At 44.4% G+C, this 15,359-nt stretch overlaps 1 protein-coding gene across 2 annotated transcripts in view; it reads right to left on the bottom strand.

Annotated features, from left to right (window-relative positions):
* kdm6al (lysine (K)-specific demethylase 6A, like) overlaps nucleotides 1-15,359 on the bottom strand; it is a 33,314-nt gene that overhangs the window by 5,529 nt on the left and 12,426 nt on the right. The window contains exons 12-29 of one of the 2 annotated variants that reach the window (XM_067374832.1): nucleotides 14,160-14,379; nucleotides 13,713-13,847; nucleotides 12,289-12,426; nucleotides 12,123-12,200; nucleotides 10,827-10,934; nucleotides 9,874-10,194; nucleotides 8,266-8,981; nucleotides 6,075-6,204; nucleotides 5,892-5,997; nucleotides 4,784-4,989; nucleotides 4,621-4,682; nucleotides 4,469-4,543; nucleotides 4,033-4,181; nucleotides 3,821-3,935; nucleotides 2,801-2,988; nucleotides 2,575-2,716; nucleotides 2,364-2,490; nucleotides 2,103-2,273 (exon numbers count right to left, since the gene is read on the bottom strand). In XM_067374832.1, the coding sequence (XP_067230933.1) occupies nucleotides 2,103-2,273; nucleotides 2,364-2,490; nucleotides 2,575-2,716; nucleotides 2,801-2,988; nucleotides 3,821-3,935; nucleotides 4,033-4,181; nucleotides 4,469-4,543; nucleotides 4,621-4,682; nucleotides 4,784-4,989; nucleotides 5,892-5,997; nucleotides 6,075-6,204; nucleotides 8,266-8,981; nucleotides 9,874-10,194; nucleotides 10,827-10,934; nucleotides 12,123-12,200; nucleotides 12,289-12,426; nucleotides 13,713-13,847; nucleotides 14,160-14,379 (3,187 nt within the window). The remainder of the gene's footprint in view (nucleotides 1-2,102; nucleotides 2,274-2,363; nucleotides 2,491-2,574; nucleotides 2,717-2,800; nucleotides 2,989-3,820; nucleotides 3,936-4,032; nucleotides 4,182-4,468; nucleotides 4,544-4,620; nucleotides 4,683-4,783; nucleotides 4,990-5,891; nucleotides 5,998-6,074; nucleotides 6,205-8,265; nucleotides 8,982-9,873; nucleotides 10,195-10,826; nucleotides 10,935-12,122; nucleotides 12,201-12,288; nucleotides 12,427-13,712; nucleotides 13,848-14,159; nucleotides 14,380-15,359) is intronic. The other variant, XM_067374833.1, reaches the window with a different exon arrangement.

Genomic DNA, 15,359 nt, shown 5'->3' with positions numbered 1-15,359 from the left:
AGTTAATACTTCAAAATACTGACACTAATGTACCTGTCAGTGTTTGCTGATAGTAACACTGAATAATACAATCACATCTTATGATTTTAAAACATTTTTACTTAAGTAAATTTAGAAAACTGCAACATTACAAAAACAAATATTGAAAAACATGAACTTCACAGCAGTATCACTGCTACATCAAATATTTCATCTATATTTCATATATATAATTATTATTCATCATCATTACAATATATCACATATTTATATTCACATATGTATATTCATATTTAATCTATATTTCCCCTCACCGCTGTAAAAACTTGAATCACAAACGTATATAAGCAGCAGGTTTATTATGATAAAATATAAACCTAAAAAAATAAATCTAAAACCGTAGACTGATTATGAGTATTTTAAAAAGCAGTTTACTCTAATTACAAGTGCTTGATTTTTGGAATCCGATTAAGTAATCCAGATTGAATGTAATCCGTTACTACCCAGCTCTGGTAGACGATCCCATAATGACACATCACGATATCTAACTATAATAACAAAATGGCAGTGAAAAGGTTAAGTGCAGGTTCTGTCTCTGTATTAAAATCCAAACTGTTGGAAAACAGCACAAAAGTTTTTCAGTCTGTAAATTAAATTTAACATTTTAAGTAAATTAAACATTTTATACTTATACTTTTTGCATGTAAACTGACACATTTAGCCTCAGTTAACTGCTTATCGGCTCAATTTATATAAACCTGTTACGTAAAAAAAAAAAAAAATAAATAAAAAAAATAAATTAAAAAAATCACCAACCTCTTATTTAACCCTGGGAACACCTCAGCGTTTACCAGCTTTCTTAAAATAACCCCGGGATTAGTGTTGTCAAAGGTACAGACTTGGGTATTTTAAAATGTTAAAAATGTGACGATACCAGTATAAACTAGCATTTTGAGTGCTGTTGAGTGGATTTTTAAACGCCTCTGATTGGTCACTGTGTTCACGTGCTCAACATAGATGCCTGTGATTGGCTATAATGATCAACGCTTCTAAAACACTGTAAACGGACATCTTTGAGGCTCTTCACCGAGCGCTTACAGATTCACACAGGAGCGTTTGAAAGCAATCATCTATCAGTGGATATATTAGTGATTCGCTGATAGACGTCTGCTTTCAAACGCTCCCATCTGTATCTGTGCAAGCGCTCGGTGAAGAACGTCAAAGATGTCTACGCTAGTCACATCAATGGAATAAAAGCCTATAGTGCGTCCAGACTTTGAGCTCAAGCGTGGCTGGGGCATCTATTATTTTACTCGCACTGCGGTCCGCCATCCCGTTAAAAACCTCTTTAACTTGGGCTAGTTAACTTGTGTTCACGTTTCCCTCATTCATGTGTTGGGCACCGCCTTGAGAAGAGAAATCCATTTAGAGAGACTTATTTTATCGATATTTGGCACCATCATATCGATTCTCGTATCGCACAGAGAAGGATGACAATATATCGGCCTACCGATATCGTGTCCCACCCTAGTTCACACGGCAGCTTACAGTAGCGTCTATACTGTCTGTGTGAACGCGCAACGGGAGTCAAGCTGCATTCTCTTACCAGTAACCATAGCAACAGTGAACACACTAATAAACTGAAGTCTAATCACTTTTGACAAGTCCAATCGAGCTGCGATCCGTCAAATCTTCATTAACCGACAGCAGCATTTATATCGGTGTGGAGAGCGGAGCGTCTGAGAACACAAAACTGACGGGAGACGCTCCCGAACAGTGACCGGATCTGAAGCGTTCAGACGACACTCAGCTCATCTCTCCGTCTCTACCAACACACGGCAGACGCGTTTGTGCAGAGCTGAAAATTTACGGGTTTGGTTATAGAATGCGATCGTCACTCCGTAAATAAACAAACTGTGTGTGAATGTGTTAAGGGCTCAAATACAGGACTGACAACCGTATTCTGCTGCTGTGTGAACGTGGCCTTAAAAAAAAAAAAAAAAAAGCTTTGTCGTTATAGTTATCGTATTTAGTGACCTTTAATCTGCTGTTCATCTGTTTTGGCTGTACGAGCAAACGGACACACCCTGGCACAAGAATGGCATAAAAGCAAAATGACTTACTAATGAGAACTGGTCGTAAACCTGCGTGAGATCGTCCATCCGGTACTGCTCCAGCACCACGAAACCCTCCAGCTCGCTGCTGCCCTTCCGAGCGCAATCCTGGCAGTGGACCACGTAGGACTTCCGGGAATAACTGTCGCTCGTCACGAAGAGAAGGTTAAAGACCTCCACCTGGAACAATTCAGCACAAGAGCCAAGGTGATTTCAGCACATCGTCCGACGAGAACGGCAAGTTATTCTGCCGTCAAATCCAGGACTCACCTCACAGATGGTGCAGTAATGGGCCGGTTCATCTCGGCTTCTTCTGTGCCAAATCGTCTCCTTCCCAGCAGCCACCAGCGCCTCCTTTATCGCCTGACACTGTTTGAGCGTCCGCAGCAAACAGAACCTGTTAACCGTAGAGATTAATTACCGCTCAAAGCCAGATCGGATCGGCCAGATCGGATGCAGTTTGACAGGAAACTTCACTCACTTGATCATCTCAAACAGCTTGAGGTCGGACACTTTAATGTTCCTCGCCATGTTCCAGGACAGATGCACCATGGGAACCATAGATTTGACACTCTGGAGTTTGTTCCACTCATAACGTTCGACGGCCAGCTTGTACTGATACGCTGCAGGAAGCAGACAAACGCAACAGTCACATGACAGCGGACCACAGCAAACACAACACATGTACGGTCATGTAGGTTACGCACCAGTAAGAGGGCCCACGTTCCAAGAAATGTTATTGCACCAGCCGATGGCCTGGACCCAGTGGACCGTTCCTGTGTTCAACCAAACCAGATCTCCAGGCCGCTGGATGAACCGGTACACCGGCACGTTAGCCTCGTACAAATCCTCTAGATTCGGCCACCACGAACCCTTCAGGAAGTTGATGTTGTTCCTGCAAAAGGTCATCAGAAGAGACACTTGCACATCATTCCAAGGACTGACAACAGAAGCCATTTAAGATCCGCTTCATGAATGAAGTGTTAGTCCAAGCAACAATGAAAATGGTCATCATTTACTCTCCCTCATGTCATTTCTTATTTCACCCATAAGTCTCTTCATTCATCTTAGAAACACAAATGAAGATATTTTCATGAAATCAGAAGAGATTTCTGTTCCTCCAGTGAAAGTTTGTTCAAAAAACTGATGCTTAAACGTTCATAAAAGAAACCCGATTAAAGGTGCGGTTTAATCCAAGTCTCCTGAAGAGACACGACCACTTTATATAAATCACTTAATTTAATTTAGGCTTTTATTCACATATAAACATGAATCATCGAACGAACGCAGATGAAGTTCATTCTCGTGTGTTTCGCGGCACATTTGAGCTTCTGCAGGAACCAATGAAGTTTGTTCTTACAAGTACATTTGAGCTTTCTTTTACTGATGATCAATGCTAAAATTTAATCTGCTCATATAAAGCGATCGTGTCTCTTCAGAGGACTTGGATTAATGCACTCCATTCATATGGATTTATTTTACAATCTCTTTATGAACGTTTTGAAGCGTCAGAGTTTTGGGTGAACAGACCGTCACTGGAGGGACAGAAATCTCTCCGATTTCATTAAATATATCTTAAATTTACTCACTGACATGTCATGCCAAACAAGACTGACATTTCTCTTCGAAACACAAATGATGACAATTTTCATTTTTGGGTGAAGCATCACTTTAAACTTTGACTACAGTCGTCCTCGAGGGCTGTGCGGGTTTGAAACGTCACATACTTCTCACAGAATTCACTCATCACTCCCCAGTACGGCTCCGGCACGGCAAACCACTCGCAGTCACCCGGGCCGATGTTGATGTTGACGGCGCAGAAGTTATTGTGCTCCTGATGCCCTAAACATGAGCAGAGAGATGTGTCATGTGTCCCACTGTGACGGATTCATTTGACTGGACTTCTGAAGCTCGAATGTCTAACATCAGCGGCTCTCACCTGGAGTTCTGCTCCCCGGGACCTTCATGAAGAGCTGGACAGTGTTCATACCCAGAATGCTGTGGCCCACGTGACTCAGCAGGTTACCTGCAGACACCACGCGAGCAAACGCAGGCAGCTTACTCAGTTCCTGCAGCTGCAGCTTCCACCTGCAGGGGGAGCAGCGCAGTCAACAGCCGGCCTCACGCTTAACTAGCACTCATTCAACTGAGGTGTTTGCACTAGTGAAACAGGACTGGACATGGACTCTTCCCTCACAAATACAAAGTTCAGACAGATTGTGTCATTCTCATATCTGCGTTCTCAGTTTGAAATCACTGCTGGCACAAACAAACACTCGGCTTTTGACAATAAATGAGACACTATGATGCTTGTTAAATCACTTACAATATACAAAAAACAAAGGGGAGACAGACAACATGCGCCCGAGACTCACTTCTTTTCATCAGAGACGTCGATGTTGGTCCCAAACTTGACTTGTTTGAAAGGAGCTTTCCGCCTCCTGGAAACACTGAGCAGAATGAAGCGAGTAAGCGCAGGTTTGCATCAGCGCAGCTAAAGGACAGTTATTAGACGCGCCAAACTCACGTTTCCGATGACGTCATTTCACAGTCCGACAGCTCCTTCTGCCCCTTCTTCTCATTCTCTTCCTGAAAGCACACAAACACAGTCACTTACTATGCAAAATGCCACACGCAAACGATCATTACGTTAGTGCTAATTTACTGTAGTCTGTTTGTGAGCGTCTTACCCGCAGCGACTCCTGGAAGGACGCGGCCTGGTACTGCGCGTATTTGGCGATAGTGGTGTAAGAACGGCTGCTCTCGCAGCGCCACTGCTTCCTCAGGCCGCTGGCGTCCCAGTTCTCATCGGCCGGCTGACACAGCTGCGTCCGCACCTCCACCAGGTGCTCAGGGTTCGCCTCTACAAGAGTCTTCGTGGAGAACAAGCCCAAATCTACAGAGACAGAGAACACAGCTTCACCTTACAGCCCTACAGATGAGGACCACAAACATGAGCACGTCCAGTAAACACGCCTTCTGTAAACGAACAGTGTCCGTGTCAAGTCACCTTTATTTATATAGTGCTTTTTACAATGCAGATTGTGTTAAAGCAGCTTTACAGTGAGAGAGAGAACGTAATTGTTCAGTGTGAATGACTATTACAGTCAGAAACATCATCTTTGCAGGTGCACAAATGTCCAGCTGTATGTAACCGTTATTGAGGCTGCAACAAACTTCAAGCTGCCAATACAGTTTCAAGAACCCCCATTGTCCACAACAATATTTGAAGGCCCTCCACTCACAATATCTACCTGATGAAATATTTTAGAGCTTGGCATAACTAGAAAAATGTTTATTTGTAACAAAAAAATAACCAAATACTAAGAAATATCTTGATTTTTAATAGTTTTAATCACTGAGTCATCTTGAGGCCCCCTTCTGAGAACCACTGCTTTAAATGCTTTAAACTGCAAGATCCACTTCAAAATACGCTCTGCTATGACAGTAAAAAAGGTCGAAATATGATAATATAGCACCTAAAATCTGATTTGATAATGTGGCAGACCAAGTACAACAGAGAAAAGCTTCACTAGCACGGCTTGACAATACTAGTGCGAGCTGTAAATCAGTCAGAGAATTTTGCATTTCATCCAGCAAACGTCCTTGAATTCTTTTCAACAATGGACGGCAAAGCAAGTTTCAATCTGTTTTCTAGTTGCCATGGAAACTGCAGAGAAGTGCGTCGCTCCCACCAAGAATCCACATTTGGCCTTTCAGGTGATCACGTACGTGTGTTTGTGTGTGTGTGTGTGTATGTGTGTGTGTGAGAGAGAGAGGCTAAGGGTCAGCTCTGACCTAGTTTGAGGGCTCCGGCCAGGCCGCGTATGACGGTGACTGGGTTGGACGGGTTGGTGCAGAACTGGTGCAGCGGAGGGAAGAAGGCGTCTCTTTTATTTTCCAACTGAAACATGAACAAACATTTATAAACACATGCATCAATCACACGCAGTGTTTAATGTTTCCGTGTGTGCGACTCACGTAGATGCTGGGAGTCGGTGGGTTGAGTTTGTCTTTAGCCAGAGGCGGCGCGGGCGGAGGAGGGAGTCGCGGTGGTGGACATTTGTTCAGCAGGAAACTGCTGCTCGACAGACCGTTCTTCCCAAGATTCCTGTAAATGAACATGGTATTATGGTATTTCTGCAGAGTACAACAAATCAAAATGAATTGTAACCGAAACTTTGATCAAATTCTCAACAACCGCAGCAGCTCACTGAGGTCAGAATTAAAATGTGATTGCAAATTTTGTCTGCATTTGTTTGTCTGTGCAAGCACACTGTGTGACATCATTCAAAATATAGTACATATTTCTGTTTGCGCATACAACATTCTCAAAGGAAGTCTCCTCCGCTTTCCCATGCATGCGTGTGTATTGCAGATGTGCTTGTTTCAGATCACCGTCAGTGTCCTATCCCATCAGAAAGCATGTCAAAAGCTACAGCAACTCAAAGTGAAACAACTAAACCGATCAATACAGAGTTACGGCACATGTAGCTCTCTGAGTTTGTCATTTATTCCAACAATATTTTAAAACCTGTTAGAGCTGAAAGAGGAACATGCGGTGTAGTTCACTGTAAGTGAAGGTGAAATATGGTATACTCAGAAATGTCCACTGCATTTAAGCCATCCAGACAGTGCACACACACATTAGGAGCAGTGAAAACACAACACACTGCAAACAGTGGACACACACCCAGAGCAGCAGGCAGCCATTTTTGCTCTGGCACCCGGGGAGCGATTGGAGGCTCTGTGTCTTGCTCAAGGGCACCTCAGTCATTTCCTGCTGGTATTGAGAATCAAAACCCCAACCTTCGGGTTACCAGTCTGACTCTCTAAGCACAAGGCTACGACTGCCCCTACAAACTACAATATTAATACAGCGACTCTAAAGGTGGGTAGTAACGAAGTACATTTACTTTAGTTTTTTGGAAAATGTGTACTTTTAGAGTAGATTTAAATGTGGGTACTTTTACTTTAACGAGTACATTTCGAATGAAAAATCTGTACTTTCACTTTGCTACGTTGGGCGATGCTCCTCTCGTTACTTTATTTTAATGCAGTACTGTACATGTTAAGAAATACATCGTTTATTCCAAGCACGCCGTTTTTTCATGAACGATGCCCCGTTCACAAATGAATCACTCTTTATGGACATAGCTTATATCTTAATATATACATTAGATAAGCTATTGTTTAGAGAGTATTGGTCATTTGTGGAGTGGCGGTGCCGGCGACCTGTTCGTCAACGCAAAGGCGTTCATTTTCAAGACGGTTACACGCATCTGCAGAAATATACATTTGATTACATTTTGGAGAACAGACGGAAGATCCGTCAATGTGCATTTGATCATTGTTTGTGTGATGTTCAGCGGTTGTGAGCGCGAGCACATGTAAAGAGTTTTCTCTCTTCTTTCAAATGTAGCTGTATAGCCTAGGCTACGTTATACAAAGTAAAGGACATGCAATGATATTCGGGTTACAGATGCCAGAAATAATGCTCGTCTCTTCTGTGTTTGTTGCAAATATATCTAATTTAAACAATAATTTAAATATCTATCCAAATAATAAGATGCTATTGTATTGTTGTGTGTATTACATTTATATACATATATATATGGTTACAAAGTAACTAGTAACAAGCTACTTGAGTAGATTTTCATTGGATACTTTACTCTTATTATTACTTTCACTCTTACTTTGAGTAAATATTTCTATAAGTACTTGTACTTTTACTTGAGTACAGTTTTTGGATACTCTACCCACCTCTGATTGTGACCCATGGTAAGGTTTAGGCCTGTGCCCAGACTTTGAGTTCCAGTAAAAATGTTTGATCAGCCATTCTAGTCAATCACAATTTTCTATAGGTTTGTCTATGTGTGTAAAAACAAACGGATTCTGATCATTCCCACTCAACAGGTGGCACTAAAACAAAGAAGGGACACGATTCTTACAGTAAACCCCAGCTGGACAATCATAGCCACTATGTTCAGCTTGTGACTTAAGAATTAGTTTGGCCAACTAGCAGCTAGTCAAGGGGTAACCAGATATACCATTTGGATTCTTATCAGACAAATCTACCTTTTTATGTAACTGCCAGTTTTAAAGAATAGAAGACTAAGTTGTAAGACTAGTCTAAGCAGTTTATGCAAATGGCCACAGGAGCTGAACGTACCTGCAGGCCTTCAGGACGTCTGCGGATGTCGGGTAAATGGAGACGGTAGAGGACGAGTGCGGCGGTCTGTGAGGCGCGGCCGCTTTGATGCAAAGCTCCGGCGGCTCCACCTTCAACGGGCTTTGAGAGTCTTCCGAACAAGCTCCTCCTCCACTTCCGTTAACGGTGACGGTGGGCGGCAGTCCCGGCGCCGCAGAGCCTGGCTTGTTAAGGCTGGCCGCGGGCTCTACGGAGCGGGGTGACGCTGAAGAGGCAGACAGGGCGGAGGCGGGCGAAGAAGCGGTCGAACTGCCTGGTGCCGTTAGCGTGGTGCCGGGGTGGACGTGGTTCACCCTAGAGCTCGCGGCAGGACTCTCCTTGCCCCCGAGGAGGGCCGAGAGCTGCGGATTGTCTGCGGAAGGGGCTGCCGGCGAGCCGGACGTGGAAGTGGGCGTGCGCTCGGGACTGTGGTGGTTGGTGGCAGTGGAACCGTTGCCCTGTAGGGCGGCGCTCTCTTTGGTCAGGGCGGTGCCGTGTGGCGCACCTGAGGTAGCCGTTTGCGATGAGGAAGAAGCGGGGGAGGACGTGGAGGACAGATGATTGACAGCTGGCTCCGAGGGAGTCGTGGCGGAATGTCCAACCTGATTGTGAGGGCCACCGTCGGCCGAACCACTGGAAGAGAGAGTCCGGTCTCCATTAGGACCTGCCCAATGCGAACCTGGACCTTTCTGAAGCCCCTAAATCAGGAGGAAAGTCAAAAGAACAAGCATGAACAAGACGAGAAACTGAAGAAATGCTGCTTTCAGTGGGTGTGACAGACAGGAAGTGTGCTCGATGAGTGAACGCACTCCACACAAAATGCGTAAAAATGAGAAGATGACGTAGAAAGTGTCAGATTTTTGGAATTATCACTGTTTAGCAAGCATGTGTCATGTGTAGTGTTGTCAAAAGTACCGACTTCGGTACCTAGTCGGTACTGAAATTTTAAAAACGTGACGCTTTGAGCGCTGTTGAGTGGATTCGTAAACATCTCTGATTGGCCGTTGTTTTCACGGCTCATCGGATATGTCTGTGATAGGCTTCAATGATCAACGCTGTAAAAACGTTGTAAATAGTCATCAATTAATCTCTTCACTAAGCGCTTACACAGATACACACGGGAGCGTTTGAAAGCAGGTGTCTATCGCGGATCGGTCCACTGTTAGACGCCTGCTTTCAATCGCTCGCGCTCCCACTTTCAAAACGCTTTCAAATTCAAACACTTCCGTGTGCTTTCAAATGCTCCCACGCGCTGATCATTGTAGCCAATCAAAGGCATATCCGATGAGCGCGTCAACACAATGGCCAATCAGAGATGTTTATGAATCCGCTCAACTGCGCTCAAAGCGTCACGTTTTTAAAATTTCAGTACCGATAGGTACCGAAGTCGGTACTTTTGACAACGCTAGTCATGTGATAACAGGTTAATGTGGGTCACAGCATAACATGTCTTTTTTGCTTTTCAGAAGATCTCTTAATGTTCACGTCTGTGGTGTGAATGACCAATGCATAATGGGGAGGATCATGAACATGTATTTTTTGGATTCAGGTTTGGGTAAAAACGCGTATTTAAAAGAACTCAGAGCGGACCTGAGCGGAGTTGAGATGCTGGCTCTTCCATGCGTCTCCTGGGCTTGTGCAGTTGTGAGGTAGTGCGTTGGGGTGCAGGTAAGGCACGTCTCCGTTCGCTCTGGTTCCTGGCGTGTGATTATTGCCGACTGTTGGAGGTTGTGTGCCGGTGCGAGAGCCAGGACCAGGACTGGGAGGCAGCGGCCCGTTGGCCAACGGCTGAGCGATGCATGGCGGTCGCACGGCCGGGCCGCGAGAAACAGGGTGAGCAGGCAGTGAGGAATCGCCTGAGGGGCCGTTGGGGAGGGTGGGTCGAATCGGACCAGAAGAGTTTTGCCTCATCTGTAGGTAAATGTTACAATCAACTGTAAATATCAAGGGTCGAGAAAAAGCATGTCAAACAAACACCGATTACAATCTAAAGCTGCTTTTCCACCATCGGGCCAAACCATTCTCGTTGCTTAACCGTTCCATTCCGTGCCGATCCGACCCAGCCGGTACGGATACAGTCAGATGTTGCCTTGATAACGCAAGAGTTTATCGATATGAGGCGATTTATGATTTAGGCGATATGAGATGTAAATAGTTATGGAGGATGATCAAATTTCTCTTTTAATTTTATCATTAATGTTTACTTCGCTCAAATAGCGTGCTTGGCCAGCAACAGAGAAATCGGCAGCCAGGCACGTCTCTACCGGCACGGTTCAGAACGGTTAGCCAATCGTGAGGAGAATTCAGAGCCGATAACAGTTTGTAATCGTGCCGTGCTGAACGAAGCTGAAGTGGAAACATACTGGAACCGTTCCTTGCCATTCTTAGAACCGTTCGGCCTGACGGTGGAAAGCAGCTAAGTGTCAGAGGAAAAGAGGAAAACACATCAGAAAACCCATAAGTTCTGGAAGATTCTGGGGCCAGATTCAAGAAACATTACGTTTTCCTTCAGGAGGTTTTCATGAATCCTGATTGTGACGTACCTGTTGCTGGTGCAGGTGCGTGGCTGACAGCTGAGCCTCCAACTGCTCCAACATCTGCAGCTGAACAGGCTTCAGACTCGCCCGGTTGGCTCGCAACTGTTCCAGCAACTGAGAGGAAGAGGAGGGGACAAAAAGATATTCAGTGAACAGCTGAGTACAAGAAGCCTTGAACCTTCAACCTGAAAAGCCTCCTAATGGTCAGGGACGTCACAACTGAAACCAACAGCTTGGAAGTTCTTCAGTGCAAGAAGCAGCTCCAAGGACAGCTGACACACACTCACACAGACATGAGAGTCTGAACCACCAACAAACCACTCTCTAAACCAGGGGAGCCCAATCCCGCTCCAGATCTAATCACACACCTGAACCAGCCAATCAAGGTCTTCAGGATCACTAGAAGCTTCCAGGCAGGATTGGACACACCTGGTCTAAACCAACATCACGCATGCTGGAGTCGATAGGGCCATTAACTAAGGGGCAGTTTACACAACACCGTTCTCAACTAAAACGGAAAACCTTTTATGCGATTTGGCGGTTCAATTACACGTCAGCAGCGTTTTGGGGGCCTGAAAAGGCAAACTTTTGAAAACGTGTTTCAAAGTGCACGTTTTTGAAAATAATAGCATTATCGTATTCCGTGTACACTACAAAAATGCAAATATGTGAAAATGGTGACGTCATGTGCACACGTATTACACGTTCAGTCAAGGATGGGGTGTGGAGTGACATCTACTGGCCTGGCAGCAGAATACAGCGTTTTTAGTCATTTTTGCTGATCCGGATCATTTTGACAATGTTGTCGTCTGTAGGTGAAAAACGCAAACTTTTCTGTTTTTAGTACATCGTTGTCATGTAAACGTGCCCTAAGGAAGTAAAAGCTGGTATGAAATGTAAATTTATTTTCTAAATGCATGTTACAGATCTTATTGTTGAACAAGTCATCCACACGTTTCACTTTTAAAAAATGTTTTGAGCTTTTGCTCAATCAGACTTAACTGGATCTTCCAGTGTCGAGTCAGATGTATGCAGGATTCTCCAATCAATCAGTGCGATTAAACTCCGCCCTTGCATGCTCGTCTGCATACACTTGAGAGCCATGCCCACACCTCTGCATCCAATCAGATGCACAAAACCAAGTCTTGCCCTACATTTTTGATCATCGTTACGATCGGATGCGTCACAACACAGAAGAAAAGATCTGCAGCTGCTTGAATTTCATCATACCAGGGCCGTCAGCACTAAAATCACTGAAGCTCAGGACTGACGACCGACACGCAGTGTTCATCAGACACTCACCTGCAGCTTCTGAGGAGACAGGTACCAGTTTGGAGTTGGTGGCTGTGCTGAACTGTTGGTCCAAGACTCTGTGGAGCTCTGAGGAGTAACATGAAGACCCACAGAAGTGATTATCACCACTGCCATTGTATCAGAGACATGCTGACCAGAAGAAACTAGCACACACCTTGGCAGGACTAGCGGTCCTCTTCCTCTTGGCTGGACTCGACTGATCGTCACTCTGATCCAGCGGGCTCACGTGGGGAGGCAGCGACTGACCGGAGCCATGAGCCCCACCTGACGCCCCGGGGTGAGGTTTACACGCCTGAGAGAGACCGCAGACACGTCAAGAGACAGAGACTGAAGACATCTGCACCAAACCCAGTCAAGTGAGAGTGTGAAACTTAGTATTTGCTCAGTCAATACATGTAAAAAGTCAGTCAATATTCCTCCACAACTGGCAGAAATCATGTGAGGAATAGAGCTGCAAGACGGACAGCAGATCTGTCTGGTGCCGATTCAAAGGTTAAATCGTGATTTACAGCTTGACATTGTGCCTCAGGTTCTGTTTGACCTCTTGACCAGCAGCTTTGTTAAGGTCTTTCTGGAGGTGTACAGTGTCAAAATTGGTTCAGAAAGAGATATATATATATACACACACATTGTTTCAATAGTATAGGTATTGGGTCAATACATCAAAGTGCTAACCCTTTATTGTAGACTCAAATTAAATTCTTTAAAATACTAAAAAGCTTTTAAATCAGTATTATAGTCATGAAGGATTATATATATGGCAACATCTTCTGTTCCTCTGCAAGGGCCGCTTCTCTAAGTCACATTCTCTCATTCGTTTTGGGCAATAACTCAATAAGCCACATCTTTTTACCATTCAGGTTTAGGAGTAGCCATATTGACTCCAATGTGAAAACACAAACAGAAATAATAAAACAAACAGGTGCTGAAGCCCTGATATATAATTAGAGCTGTAAGCAGACGTCTGTTTGTGTCCTGCTCCCCCCCACCCCACCCTAAACAACAACAGAGAAAAGATGCAAAAACAAATAATATAAAACACTTATGAGCGAGTGCGTCAGTATCAATGAGAGAGAAAAACACGTCTCATTGTACTGTCATGAACACACACACACACGCACACACACACACACACACACGACTATTAACTACTACAGCTGGACTGCGTCAGTGTTTGTTGTGGAACTGCAACACTAGAGGGCACAATGACTGCAGGACTAAAGACTACATCACAAACACAGCTCTGGGTGAAAAACAGCAAAATGACACACTTTTAGCATCAAACTCATTTTTGACCCAGATGTGCGATTGTGTGGAGCTGCACTACTGAAGCTCACGTACTGAAACCACGCTACTGATCGGCTCGCTGTTGAAAACACGCTTTCTGGAAATGTAGGAAGTTAACCGAAGGATTCCCAAAATACTTCCAATCCCAACATTCAATTTGTGCAATCCAATCGTTACTGTGCAACACTGATCAGATGAGCAGGAGCGTGGTTACACCCGATGAGCCGCGTGTGTGAGTGTGTGTGTGTGTGTGAGGGGCGTTTCTAAGGGTGTGTGTCTATCTGGTCTCACCTGCTGGCCTGTGCTCTGGACACCCTGTCTGGACGTTAGCTCTGCTGGGATTGGGAGGCTCCAGGCTTCCTCAATACTAGGAAGCATTTTACTTTTACTCTGTAGACTATTGTGTTGGAGGTTACAGAACTGAGCCTAGGACGAAAACGCGTGAAAAAGACATGTAAACAGCCATCTGAGGACGTGCGGCGGAACAGTTCAAACAGAGCAGTGCGGCGTGATGCCAATTCAGTCTAGTTTTAAAGGGTCAAGGTGGCCTCAGCAGTCAAAGTATTTCTAGCTCCAATGATCACTGGACTCACGCATACAAACGAAGAATGAAGGTGAAAGAAATCTGACACAAATTAACTGAACATATTCACAACAAATGCAACATGTATTGAGACCCACACAGACCCACCGTGGCTGTAGCGCGGGTCACGGAGACTCGCTCAGCGTCGCTCTTACCTGCAGGTACTTGATGCGGGCCGCCAGCGCAGCGGTGTTGGTGCAGGCTTTGCTGCGCGTGGCGTTGACGTAGCACTTGATGGCGTCCTGCGGCTGGTTGCAGGACTCGTAGAGCGTGCCCAGATCCATCCAGGCCGCAGCGTGACTGTGATCCAACTGCACGGCGCAGATGTACGCCTGCAACGCATCCATGGGCTGATTCTGCTGCTGATACAGCACGCTACGAGAGCAAGCGGCCAGCAGGTTAATTAACTCAAACAAAACATCCTACACAAGTACGAGACCAATCAGATACACACACACACACACACACACACACACACACACAAAGCAGTGCAACCCACAAGTGAAATTAGTTACGTTCCAGTCAAAACATGTAGTTTACGGTCTTTATAATCCAACTAGACGTGACAAGTCAAAGCTGCAGCTGAACATCTCAGGTCAGATCCTCACACACAATAAAAAGCACACGAATCACATGATCTTCCAACTACAAACTGAAATGTTGCCTTTAAAAAGTGACAAGAATGAGTCATCGATAAGTGAGGAGTAGAGCTGCACGATTAATCGTAAAAAAGACTGCGATCTTGATTCAAGCCCCCGTGCGATCTTATTTTATTAATGACAACGATTCGCCTTTTAAACCTTTGACAAAAATCACACCAGAATTCATTAAAATCTGTGTTGGTGCTGCCAGAGTCAGAGAGCGCAGTTTTGAACCACACAGTGGTTGAAATTTTTAATTTCTGTTAAAAATATTCAAATTATCACAGAAGTACTGAGATATAAGTTTAAACAAAAATAGAGCAAACCAGCTTTTGAAATGAACTTGGTGCTTCAAATAATGGTTGTTTCAGTTACAACTTTAGCCACTAGGTGGCAACAAGTGACTTAAAAATATGTATTTGTCATTGAATCATTAATTCAAAAGATTTGTTCAAAAACACTGATTCATCCAGTAATGAAACAAGTATTTATTAATGAGTCACTGAACCTTTAGTGAATTACATGTTAGTTGTATATTCAGAATTGTGGGAGAATCGATCTCGATTTGAAACCAATTGAAACTATTTGAAACAAATCATGATTCTCATTTTATCCAGAATCGTGCAGCTCTATGTAGTGAATCAATTCCACATCAACTATTCATGTAAACGTCAGCAGATTAAGCATGGATCGCTCATCTGCAGTTTGTAGTGG

This window comes from Chanodichthys erythropterus, chromosome 21 (assembly GCF_024489055.1).
Source record: "Chanodichthys erythropterus isolate Z2021 chromosome 21, ASM2448905v1, whole genome shotgun sequence".
In the NCBI taxonomy this organism is placed as follows: Eukaryota; Metazoa; Chordata; class Actinopteri; order Cypriniformes; family Xenocyprididae; genus Chanodichthys; species Chanodichthys erythropterus.
Note: the sequence above shows the minus strand (reverse complement) of the source record. Positions and strands in the feature narration are given on the sequence as shown.